General features: G+C 43.9%; 1 protein-coding gene across 8 annotated transcripts in view; it reads left to right on the top strand.

Annotated features, from left to right (window-relative positions):
- Window positions 1-11,876, top strand: part of WDFY3 (WD repeat and FYVE domain containing 3) — a 126,038-nt gene extending 114,162 nt beyond the window's left edge. For all 8 annotated transcript variants that reach the window (XM_083398104.1, XM_083398102.1, XM_083398106.1 and 5 more), the window contains 8 exons: window positions 699-857; window positions 1,551-1,730; window positions 2,784-2,966; window positions 3,626-3,722; window positions 4,614-4,943; window positions 5,637-5,748; window positions 6,638-6,835; window positions 7,973-11,876. In XM_083398104.1, coding sequence (XP_083254230.1) covers window positions 699-857; window positions 1,551-1,730; window positions 2,784-2,966; window positions 3,626-3,722; window positions 4,614-4,943; window positions 5,637-5,748; window positions 6,638-6,835; window positions 7,973-8,093 — 1,380 coding nt within the window. In that variant the 3' untranslated portion in view covers window positions 8,094-11,876. The remainder of the gene's footprint in view (window positions 1-698; window positions 858-1,550; window positions 1,731-2,783; window positions 2,967-3,625; window positions 3,723-4,613; window positions 4,944-5,636; window positions 5,749-6,637; window positions 6,836-7,972) is intronic.
- The last annotated feature ends 1,400 nt before the right edge of the window (window positions 11,877-13,276 follow it).

Genomic DNA, 13,276 nt, shown 5'->3' with positions numbered 1-13,276 from the left:
TGCTTCGCAGGACGAATTTCTCTATGGGCTTGCTTCGCAAGACGAAAATGTCTTGCGATTCCTGGGGTTTTTTTTTCACTCCCCACCCCCTTTTTCTAAGGCACTAAGCTGCTAATAGCCTTTTAGCAGCTAATCCGCTAATCGCTTAAGCCTTTAATAGCCGCTAATAGCCGCTAAACCGCTAATAGCGCTAATCCGCCAATGGGCTTGCTTTGCAAGACGAAAAAACCGCTAGACGAAGAGACTCATGGAACGGATTCTTTTCGTCTTGCGAGGCACCACTGTATGTTTTAATTAACAAGTATAATTTGCATGAGCAGCATCCTTTGGTGCAGGATGGGCTATGGTAATGACTTTAAGATTGGCCAAAATACAGAATGAATTATGTTCCGGGGGTAGAGGATTCCAGGTTTTCCACACTTCCCTGGCTTTGCCCCTCCCCATGAAACCGAGGAACTGGCGCCTGAATGCAGCTTCCGAACCCAGCTCTTTGGTTGTGGATGGGAGTATTAGAAATCCATTGCCTCTCCCCTGGAACTGCCTTTGGAAGTGTGAGCCGGTTTTCTTCCAGGATGCAAGGTTGGGTGGAAGGAAATGTATCTTCCCCAACCAACCAACCAACACAGTGGTAGGATGCCGGAAACTGGCCACGGTTTGTAAATTGATGGGTCCACTGTTTTACTTTTCCACCTTTCTAGGCCGTGATCGTTTATGAATGCTTGTCGGAGTGGGGACAGGTTCTCAGTGCCATCTGTCCAAATCCCAAGCTGGTCATCACCGGAGGAACCAGCACAGTTGTTTGTGTATGGGAGATGGGCACCTCCAAGGAAAAAGCCAGAACGCTCACTCTTAAGCAGGTAAATCTGGATTTCTGTGTCAGAAAACTGGACCCCCAAGCAGAGTTCATCGGTACTGATGAAATCTGGCAAGTTGGGCGTGAACTAAGTCAGAAGGTTTTGCCCTCCTCAACTGTCAACACACATGGATAGATCACCAAAAGTTGTTGTTTTTTCTGGGGAAAAGAAGAAATTCACTGGATTCTGTCAGAGCTCTGAACAAAATCTGCTTATTACCCTGCACAACCATAGCCTTACGTCCATGTGACTGCATGGACAATTTGCTAAAACCATTGAAATTCACCCCTGCTCTATGTCCTGCCACTGTCTTTTGTCCCCATAGGGGTCTGCCTATATCAACAAAGGGTGAGCAAAAGGCAAGGAAGGGGCTGAGAATTCGTTCTTGTTGTCATTCTTTGCTTAGGCACAGTTCACCAGGGCTATTGCAGAGTCTCCATTTATTTCAACGAGGCTCACCTGGGAAATGGCGACAAACCCCACTTAAGTGGTTTGAGGTTATTCAGCAAGAAACCACACTATTCAGTTTCCGTAGCGTTGTGTTTCTTAGATTTTAATTCGTCTTCTGCAACCTAGTAATAGTGTCATACTCCCACATTTTCCCTCTCTCTGAAGGAAAACTATTCCAGTATCTGTATTTCTAGCACTTTGCAGCAAACGCTTTATGTATTTTCTTCTGTCTTCCTCTGCTTTTAGGCGCTGCTCGGCCACACCGAGGCAGTCACGTGTTTGACAGCCTCTCTGGCCTATCACATCATTGTGAGCGGGTCTCGGGACCGCACCTGCATCATCTGGGATTTGAACAAGCTCTCCTTTTTAACGCAGCTTCGTGGCCACCGGGCCCCCGTGTCAGCCCTCTGCATCAACGAACTGACGGTACAGATCAGAACATCGACTGCTTCTCTGAGAAGAGATACAAATGCAGAAAATCACTCTTGAGCTGGTTGCGCCCATTTCAGCTCCAGATTGCATATGTCCCCTAGTTGGTGACGTTTTCCAAGTTATTAAATGAAAACATCATGGAGCCCCTTTTGAGGTTTCAACTGTGTGATTTATTGCAGACAGAAAGCAGCTTGCTGGGTACTTAGAAAAACTTAGTATAGGGGGTCAACCAGAGATTTCCTTCTCTTCTTCCAAAAGAGAAGGAAATGTTTATCATATTTTCCCCTGACCATCATGTTGGCCCAGTAACTAGGCAAGTTGACTCTGGAGTAGGGGGAGACCCATCATAAATTTTTGGCGCCGTCCCTAGAAGAGCAGGCATAGCAGAATACCAGAGATCCTACAATACTGCATTGACCTTTAAGCTGCTTCCTTGTGGCTTCATCCTGCTGTAATACAGTGGTACCTCGGGTTAAGAACTTAATTCGTTCTGGAGGTCCGTTCTTAACCTGAAACTGTTCTTAACCTGAAGCACCACTTTAGCTAATGGGGCCTCCCGCTGCTGCTGCGCCTCCGGAGTACGATTTCTGTTCCCACCCTGAAGCAAAGTTCTTAACCTGAGGTACTATTTCTGGGTTAGCGGAGTCTGTAACCTGAAGCGTATGTAACCTGAGGTACTACTGTAATGGAAAGCATGTCATCATGTAGGCTTGTTATGGTCTTTCCCGAATGATGGCAGTTGGGTTGAAAGGAGCTGTGCTCTTCACCCCACCCACATGATAACAGTTGCTATTGTAGGGACATTGTTTGTGTGCCACAGCAGTAGCATATTACAGGGCCTTCAATTTGTCTTTAGCTAGATTGCAGCCTCTTGTCTATGCAGATCAGTTCCTGATGGGGTCAGTTTCAAGTCATTGGTTCTTGAGCTTCCAGCCAGACCACGCTTTTGTTCTTCATATTAAATCGAGATGCGTTTCTCCTCCAGAATGGCAAAGAATGGCAACGTTGAAATCTAAGTGTGCCTAAAACATTTATCCTTTTTTTCAGGGAGACATTGTGTCCTGCGCTGGCACTTACATCCACGTGTGGAGCATTAATGGAAACCCCATAGTGAGTGTGAACACTTTCACCGGCCGCAGCCAGCAAATCCTCTGCTGTTGCATGTCAGAAATGAACGAATGGGATACCCAGAATGTGATTGTGACGGGGCATTCGGACGGAGTGGTCCGAGTAAGTACCAGCAGTCGTGTAGAAATAAAACTGTGGGTCGGCAGCATGCCTCGTGGTGCAGAGGAAGTTGATAAAGAATATTTTTTTCCCCTCCTTTGTTCATAATATGAGAACCTGGCTCATCCAGTGAAGCTGAATGCTGAGAGTTTCGAAGGAAAGGGAGTGAGGCAGCATTGAAACTCGTGAATCTGAAGTCTAAAGGGGATTTAGACAGATTCACAGACAATAAGGCCACCAGTGGTTTCTAGGTGTGATAGCTATATACTCCACATCTAAATTTGCTAATTGGGAGAGGGATATTGCACTCCTGTCCTCTCTGTGGACTTCCCATAGGCATCTATTGTGGGAAACAGGATGACAGGACTTATATAGGATTTCCAGGTTCATTCCTACTTGCAGCTCCTATCTATTCAGAATTCTTCAATGGCATATTCATTTACTCATATATTTAAGCAGTTGAATAGCCCATCCGCTAGTTTTGGGCATACAGTTAGAAACCTAGTTCGATTGTAATTTAAATGTGCCTTGATTTTTGTGTCTCCTTGAGTGCCTTCAATGTTACTTTGCTCCATGTCTTGTCATCGTATCAGGTTGAAAGCCAGGTTGCACGACAAGGGGCTATGCATTCAGACTCACACTCTCATCTCTCCTTCTCCTAGTTCTGGCGAATGGAGTTTCTGCAGGTCCCGGAAACTCCAGCTCCTGAACCTGTGGAGGCGCTCGAGATGCAGGAAGAGTGTCCAGAAACCCAAATAGGTGCTGTTTCTTTTTGGCTTTGTGTTCAGCTTTGAATTGTTCAAGGTGTAGCTCAGGAAACCTTTGCTTCCCCAGTTATAGTTGGGGCTATACTTTTAGTTATTTATTTCATACATTTATATACCATTTGATTGCTTTAAAATAAATAAATCTCAAAACGGCGAATGAAAAGAGTAAAACAATAAAATTGTTAGTTTTTAATAACTTATTTTTAACTCTCAACATCCCTGGTCATTTTCTTTGCTGGCCTGGCATCTGGCAATATCGGGGAGCACCACTTCGGCTGCCCCCTGGCATGGATGGCATACCGTGTTTTTTGCTCCATAAGACGCACCCGACCATAAGACACACCTAGTTTTTAGAGGGGGAATGCATGAAAAAAAATATTCTTTAAAGGGAGCGCTGAGCAGAGCTTGTATGCATCCCAGGCTCTGCTCAGCGCTCCCTTTCACGAGCTGCGAGGAGTGTGTGTGCGGCGCTTGCAGGCTTTTCCCCAAGGAGGGAGAAGGGCAGCCCGTCACTGATGGGCTTGCTTCTGGCTTAGCCCACGAAGCCTCCTCAGGGCAGCAGGATGAAGGCTCCCAGTGCCTTCGCGCGGCTAAGCCAGAAGCTAGAACAGCAAGAGGGAGCACGGTGCAGCGCTCCCTCTAGCTGTTTTGGCTTCTGGGATAGCCCACGAAGCCTGCATTTGCTCCATAAGACGCACACACATTTCCCCTTACTTTTTAGGAAGGAAAAGGTGCGTCTTATAGAGTGAAAAATATGGTAATAATGTCCCTAATGGGCTTTGTATGTATCTGGGCCTAAGTCTGAGTTACGGAGGAGCGGGTCTAGTGAAGGAAAGCGAATCATGGCTGGGTTTGTTTGTTTTTAACGCATTGCATGTAACAGGAGAGGAAGCCCCGGATGAGGATAGCAGTGATTCGGAAGCAGAAGACCAGGGCCTTGGCCAGGAACCAAAGTTGCAGGAAAGCCGGAGCCAGCCAGGCAGTGCCAGCCACAGGCCTCGCTCGTCCTCGGCCCGAGCAGCAGCTGCATGGTCGGCAGACAGCAGCTCTGACGACTCGAGGCGCTGGTCCGACCAGCTCAGCTTGGATGAGAAGGACGGCTTCATCTTCGTGAACTACTCCGAGGGGCAAGCGAAAGTCCACCCCCAGGTTCAAGCTAACCACCCACACCCTAATCCAGGGGAACTACGACATTACAGCAAGCTCAAGCCAGGTAGGGAAACACCTCTTGGCAACATATAACACCGGTCTTGAAAGACCTACATTGGCTCCCGGTACGTTTCTGAGCACAATTCAAAGTGTTGGTGCTGACCTTTAAAGCCCTAAACGGCCTCGGTCCAGTATATCTGAAGGAGCATCTCCACCTCCATCGTTCTTCCAGGACACTGAGGTCCAGCGCCGAGGGCCTTCTGGCAGTTCCCTCACTGCGAGAGGCCAAGTTACAGGGAACCAGGCAGAGGGCCTTCTCGGTAGTGGCGCCCGCCCTGTGGAACGCCCTCCCATCAGATGTCAAAGCGATAAACAACTACCTGACATTCAGAAGACATCTGAAGGCAGCCCTGTTCGGGGAAGTTTTTAATATGTGACATTTTAGTGTATTTTTCATCTTCGTTGGAAGCCGCCCAGAGTGGTTGGGGAAACCCAGCCAGATGGGCGGGGTACAAATAATAAATTATTATTATTATTATTATTATTATTATTATTATTATTATTATTATCATCATTATTATGCCAAAGTAGAAGTGTGTGGCCTGGGCTGGTTTCCGGGTGCCCAGATAAATCCTGTACTCTCTGGGGCAAGTGGACCCAGATCCTGAGCTGCATTTTCCTTCCTGAGCAGGCACCATACAGATGTGTTTCCCACCCTCCACATCTGCTTACATTGTTACCCGTTTTCCTTTCTTAGGCTACAGATGGGAGCGGCAGCTAGTTTTCAGGAGCAAACTAACTATGCACACAGCCTTTGATCGCAAGGACAACGCACATCCTGCAGACATCACAGCACTGGGCATCTCCAAGTGAGTGACCTGCTTTCTGTGTGTCCTCAGTATATCAGCTGAAGGCACAGTAGTGGTTTCAGCTTTAGATCGGCTAGAAGAAAACAAACAAGTTTGGAACTGAAAATTACTTTGAATGGTTAGACCAGGCACCTCCAAACTTGGCCCTCCAGCTGTTTGGGAACTACAGTTCCCATCATCCCTGACCACTGGTCCTGTTAGCTAGGGATGATGGGAGTTGTAGTCCCAAAACAACTGGAGGGCTGAGTTTGGGGATGCCTTGGTCAGACATACAGGAAATGCAACTATAAGCCATGATAGCTAGGTAAAACTACAGTGGTACCTCAGCTTAAGAACTTAATTCGTTCTGGAGGTCCGTTCTTAACCTGAAACTGTTCTTAACCTGAAGCACCACTTTAGCTAATGGGGCCTCCCGCTGCGCGATTTCTGTTCTCATCCTGAAGCAAAGTTCTTAACCTGAGGTAATATTTCTGGGTTAGCGGAGTCTGTAACCTGAAGCGTCTGTAACCCGAAGTACCACTGTACTGTGCTCAGAGTTAGCCTATGTCAGAGTATCAGGTGCCAGGAACACAATGAGGCCTTTAATGAAATGCTTTGGGCATTCTTCTTCTTTACAATTTTTGTATTTTTGGCTTACCATTCTGACACGCTTTTTTCTCATTTGTGTTTGGTGTTCCCCTACCTTTTTTCAAAGTTGGGAGAAAGTAAGTCTGACCTGGTAGACCTTACTTTGATTCAGCAATTCAAAGGGGGGGGGGTGGAGCAAAGCTGCTACTTTTGGCCTCGTATTCTCTGGCTTTAAAAATGTGTTTCTCTCTAGCCTTGAGGCTACTTCCTAATGCTTAAATCAAGTGCTAATTTGTCTTTGCGTCTCTGTTTCTCTTTTCAGGGATCACAGCAGGATTCTGGTAGGCGACAGCAGAGGCAGAGTGTTCAGCTGGTCAGTGAGTGACCAGCCCGGCCGCTCTGCAGCTGACCACTGGGTGAAAGATGAGGGAGGAGACTGTTGTTCCAGCTGCTCCGTCCGTTTCTCTCTTACCGAAAGGCGTCACCATTGCAGAAACTGCGGGCAGCTCTTCTGTCAGAAGTAAGAAAGATGGTCTCTCCTGTAAATTCTTTACAGACTGGTTCTCGCAACAAAGTGCTAGCATCTGAAGAGCTGCTCCTTTTTAATTTTGTATTCTTTATTGAGAAATGAAAAGTACAGAATTACAAGTGCACGGAATAAGATAAGACACAAAAAAAGAAGGAACAAGAAGTAGTACCCATGTATAGAAAACAAAACAGAAAAAGATATTGTGTACATTACAAAAAAGGAGAAAAACTTGTTATTTTAGTTAACCAGACCTTAAACTGATTTTTTAAAATGAATTCCAAATATCATTAAACTTGCCCCTGGCAAGTCTACATTTGTGCACAACAACAGGCACCCAATTTATTTCACTAGCAAATCTGATACCCCCACCAAAAATAAATTAATTCTCTTACTCTAGATAAGTTGGTGCTGTATTATTTTGAGAAAGGTAGGATTTATATACCTGTTGTCTTTGGTATATAAATCCTACCTTTCTCAAAATAATACAGCACCAACTTATCTAGAGTAAGAGAATTAATTTATTTTTGGTGGGGGTATCAGATTTGCTAGTGAAATAAATTGGGTGCCTGTTGTTGTGCACAAATGTAGACTTGCCAGGGGCAAGTTTAATGATTATTTTGAGAAAGGTAGGATAGAGCTCATCAATTGGCCTAGAGGGGAAATTAAACCCACCATAGCATAAGTGGAATACCCTGTTTCCAGAAGCTCCTGTAAACATTAGTGCAGTTTTCTCAGAACAGCTGATCCTTTATAAGCCCATTGCTGGCCACTTTAACACTAGTTACCCCAGAAATTCCATTTCCGTTTCAGTAGTATTGTCACTATACCATGACCCCTTGGATTCCGTTGGTCGATTGCTGGTTCTTCCCTTGCTCAAGATGACCGGCTGCCCCGAGAACATCCCTGCCCCTAGAGCAAGGTTCTTCTAACAGCAGAACCATGCGATTCTGAGCAAAAATGCAGGAGGAAAACAGTTTACTTCCCACAGTTCTCTGCTCCTGCCCGAGTCTCGTGCAAGAGAAATAGCCCAGTCCGAAGACTTCATCATCCACCGTAATAAACTGCAGGCGCAGAGAGAGGAATAACACCTCACATTCTTGTGTGCCTTCCCCCCCCCCCCCCCACCAGGTGCAGCCGCTTCCAGTCGGAAATCAAGCGTTTGAAAATCTCCTCCCCGGTGCGGGTTTGCCAGAACTGTTACTACAACCTTCAGCACGAGCGAGGCCCTGAGGAGGGATCCTGGAATTAACAAGGCAAGAGGCAAACCACACAAAACGCCAGGCTGAGCACTGCAGGGCCCCCAGGAACTCGGTAAATTTAATTCGTTGCAGGAAGGCACATGCAGCACATCTAGAAAGGATTGCAACGCTAGCCCTGAACACTTCGTCTTTGTACTGCGCAGCAAAGCACTTGCGAGCAAAAGGGATCATTCATTTTCCATGTACATTTCCAGAGAAGGGGCTGCAAGCGTTCATGCGGCCGGCGAGTGTCAGGCGGAGAGACGAGCAGTTGCCGCAACTGCAGCGAAGAGCCACAAGGCCCAGCCTTCCCTGCTAACATGGCTGGGAAGGGAAAACCCATCATTAACCACCCCTTGTTCTGTCTTTGGTTTTGTAGAGCTAGTCACCTTATTTGTGTTGCGGGAAGGAGAAGGCTTTTTAGAAGATAGTTGTAAATCTGCCTTCTTCGCAAGCAAACTGTGGATATTGTAAATAGATATAATGGCCTTTTTATTGAAATATGAACTTAACTGCCTGTTACATGGGACATCAGACCAACCACTATACCTTGTGTCTCATTTTTAGCTCATCCATCTACTTAAATATGAATGTGTTTGTTTTTTTTAAAAAAAGCATTGAGGCATTATCTGTATTTTATTTTCAAAATCCGGGCTGCATGTTTGTTCGTTGGTTACTCGCAATATCTTAACTTTAAACCAGGTCATTCAGAGAGTTTTGAAAGGCGGGGCAAACCACCCTCAATTTGTCTGCGGCAATAGGACTCGGAATCGTTCATTCTCAACTGTAAGATAAGGACCCTCTTTTTGTTTCATTTTTTTAAAAAATACAGAAGCTATTGAGCGCCTATCTTCATATTTAAAATGGTCTCTTTTTATACAATGTCGACCTTGGCTTGTGCTTATTCTTTGCAGTTTCTGGATCGGCTGGTTCCTACAACAGTAAAGGCCAGACCTTACTTTGGACAGTAGTAAATGCCTTGCATGAAACTCAGAATTGCCCTACCCCAGAGAAGAAAATAACAGACTTGGGACCCTTGCTGTTATAACTGGATGCTAATACCAATATATTGAGGGGGGTTCTCTTGCACAGGGCCTATTGAAGTGAATGGGAATTGCACAAGAACAATTGCCCAACTTTTATTCCCCTTAACTGGGCTTTTCTGCTGGGGTTGTCTTTGACTCATTATTATTATTTTTTAGGCTGCCTTTATCATTCATTGGCGTACCATCAACTTGGGGGATGTTACTCAAACTTTCATTGAAGAAGGGCATTTCATACATTAGTGGTTTAAGATCTTATGTTTCTCACTTCTTTCTTGGGTCACTTTTTCTCCAGTCCACGAGGGCCATCTTGTCTGTAGAGATTGGGGAATACACAGATCAGGCGCAATCCGTGGGCATCGTTTTTGGAACATGGCCTTGAAAAGTGGTGGTTTGTTTTTATTTTATTGTGCTGTTTGTTTTCGTTTCACTGTAATGTATACCATGTTGTAAACGGGTGTTGAGATGAATTGGCCTTGTTCAGTTTCCCAGATCACCGCTGCTGTTTCGCGGCAGATGAGTTGACGGTCACGTTAGCAACAGAACCCAAACCCTGGCACACTCCCAAGTGAAAAGGAACAGGGCACAGCACTAAGGCAAAAACGCATGCATTCTCAGATCTGTACCACTTTAGTTGGGAAAGACTGAAGCATTTACAGTGGTCTGAGTACCTTGCAGCGTTACACAAGATTAAGTGGGACACACACACTCCACACTGCTTATATTGATTAAGTGCTTTCTTTTGACAGTAAATCGAGCTCACTGACCATTTTTGTCCACTTAAACATCCCTGGTGATAGAGATGTATGCACTGATTGGAAGATTAACTGTCTGTTTTGATGATGATGTTTTTAATGGTTATGAACTGCAAGAATTAGATCGGTTTGTGGATTTGTGTTCAAGTCCCCAAGGAAATCATTCCACACACGCATGCACGCAAATTTATTAATATTACTTCACTCCACTCTGTGGTTTTGGATACAAATGGCACTGATCCATAAGCCTCACCTACTTTGCCCTGCAAGGAAAGTCAGTTTCCGCACTTAGTTGCTTTTTACTTTGTAGTTACAGCCTAACAGCATGATCTCCAAGTCACTCCAGTCCCAGCATACATTCTGACCTGTCGAACTAAATAGCCTTAAGTATGGGTAAACATAAGTCATTTATAGATCTTGACCTGATAAAACTAGTTTTCAAATTACAGATATTTAAATATTTAAAAAAACACGTGTTTGAATTCTCTGAAGGCACCTTCACACCACCGAATTTTTGTTTCTCTTATTAAGGAAAGACTGAACATTAGAAGAACAGCTTAACTTGAAGTCTCTCTAGCTTGAGAATTTGGGTTTGTTACTTTAAAAAAAAAAAAACACCCTAAATTATTGAAAATAGAATTCTAAGCACTGGATAGCACAGTTACAACTATTGCTGGGTTGTTAGAAGACAGCAGGATGTGTAGAGATGTTTACTCCTCCTTCTTTTTTAGCATGTTTAACTACATAGACATGTTGTACCAGTGTTATTCTACACTTTTTACATTTGCCACTCCTCAAGATGGAAGGTGATTTTTTTTCTTCTGTGTGGTTGATTGCGTCAAACTTGCGTAGTAATAGGTGTATTTAAGGTTCTGTGGCCTGAACTTCTCAGCTGCCTACTTTGGGATGAGTTTTTTCCCCAGAACTCATTTGTGTAGCCAGATGATGGATAGAAGAGGTTTGTGGATTCTGTTTGTGTGAAAAGGGAAAATGGGGGCTCAGCTGCACCACGAAACAGGCACTGCATAACCTCCATTCATTCTGGTGGCCCCTGACATGGAAGTCCTACACAAGCTCCACTGGAGTGAATGGCTGGATTCTTGGCCCAGTTGAGCCCTGCAGCTGCTGCTCTAATGACCTAAACAATGTCTAGTATAGTTCCGTAGACTTATCAGAGCAATCTGGACTGAATAGCTCTGTTTCCCCAAATTTGTGGTTTTGCATTTAATTTCGTTGAGCAGAGCAGCACCTCTAGCTTATTGCACTGTCCCATAGCTCCCATCTCTCCTCCTGCCTCGTTCTTTGATGTGATCCTCATTTTAATGCATTCATGTGCTCTACCTTTGTTTGTACTGTGCGATTGTAGTGTTCACGCATAGGAAGTGGAGCGTGGCTAACTCCACCCCCTTCATCCATCAGTCCAATAGCAAAAACACCTTAGAGACATTATTTTGCACTTTCTTGTGTATAAAAATCAGTAGAAACTTTTTTTTTTTTTTTTTTGTATCATTTAAGACTCCTTTTTGTTTTGGTAAGTGAACTGTGTATAAAAAATATTTATGCAGTTAAAACTGTTTTTAGAAAATATTTTTAATTTCAGCAAGTTTGGTTACTTGTTGCATGACTTAACACAACTGACTTTTTGTGTCAGTACAATGTATATTTTTTGTCCTGTTATTAATTTGTAAACTCTAGGTAAATGGCCATTTATTTGTACAGCAACCGGAGTAAATTGAAGATAACTGGCTACGACTGGAGGGGTGGAATTTTGTACTATATTGCGGACTCCAATTTCTGGGTTTTTTTGGTGGATATGTAAAAGGCCAGAAGAATTACTATCTAGTGTGCAATCTGTGATATTTGAATGTTTATTGTATATTTGTCTCCAATGCAAAAAGGTAGAGTAACACAATTACAATACATGATTAAATGCAATAGTTCAGGTACTTTTTGTTTTGTTTTCATTTCAAATAAATACTTGCTATTTACCACCAAATTATTCTGTGTATATCTCTTTTGGGAGAAAAAAATATATGTGTAAATGTACAGCTTTCAACAACTACGGTAAGTCAAGTATTTGTGCCAAAAAAAAATTATCCCCGGGCAATTCTCCAAGTTTTGCATTAGGGGGAAAAAGCTGACTCTCATGTCAATTTAAATTAATCAGAATGGCACTCATGGTGTGAGGCAAGAAGATTAATTGAAATGCTGCTTCTATTCTGGCTAGGTACTCTTTTTATTTTAAATAAAAATTGACATTTTAGGAAGCTTGTCTTTCATGTGGTAGCGTGAATCATGGCAGGCCTTTGTCCTTGCTTTTTAATACAAGATTGATTTTATACTTTGGTGTGGTTCCGCTGCTACAAAAGGACACATCAACTAAAGAAACAAGTTCTGGCTGCTCTTGTTGGTGAAATCTGGCAACAGACATGACATTCTTCCTCCTTTCTCTACCCCATTAAGGGGCAGTATTTCAACATGAGTAAGAAAATGAGAGTACTCCTAAACATTTTTTTAAAGAACATAAGTATCACAGCATGGTCACACATTCATACATACATTAGTCTTCAGGTGGAGGCTGTGAGAATTTACAGTCAAAAGGTTAAGACTCAGAGAGTTGCAGATTACTAGAGAGACACCTATCTGTGACATTATTTCCTTTAGTTCTCTGGCGGGAAAATAGATGGCCATCTTTCATGGATGCTTTAGTTGAGATTCCTGCATTGTATGGGGTTGGACTAGATGACCCTTGGTCCATTCCAACTCCATGAATCTATGAAAAGGACACAAGGGTTTAATCCTTTCTACTGCCTTCTGCCTCTGAACTCTGCTTTTCTCCTTCACCATGCTTCTGAGACAGTCACCTGATCTCTGCTCAAGCAGAGACTCCATTTTTGAACTCAACTGTGTGTTTTGTAATCTAGAGGTAGAAATGTCTGCCTTGTTTTTCATTACCGCTATTGCTGAATCAAGGAGGGAGAAAGGTTGTTTTCTGCTGCTCCAGAGAAGCGGACACGGAGCAATGGATCCAAACTACAAGAAAGAAGATTCCACCTAAACATTAGGAAGAACTTCCTGACAGTAAGAGCTGTTCGACAGTGGAATTTGCTGCCAAGGAGTGTGGTGGAGTCTCCTTCTTTGGAGGTCTTTAAGCAGAGGCTTGACAACCATATGTCAGGAGTGCTCTGATGGTGTTTCCTGCTTGGCAGGGGGTTGGACTCGATGGCCCTTGTGGTCTCTTTCAACTCTATGATTCTATGATTCTAAGTGCAAGACCTTATGTAAGTAAACACTACTTTTAATGCTAAGTCTACAGTCTGTTACGTGATTCTTTTAATGAAGAGGGGAAAGGGAATGATCCAGTCTGCCACCACAGCCTGGATCAATATATAAAGA

This window comes from Podarcis tiliguerta (assembly GCF_965153285.1).
Source record: "Podarcis tiliguerta genome assembly, chromosome: 9".
NCBI lineage: Eukaryota > Metazoa > Chordata > Lepidosauria > Squamata > Lacertidae > Podarcis > Podarcis tiliguerta.
Note: the sequence above shows the minus strand (reverse complement) of the source record. Positions and strands in the feature narration are given on the sequence as shown.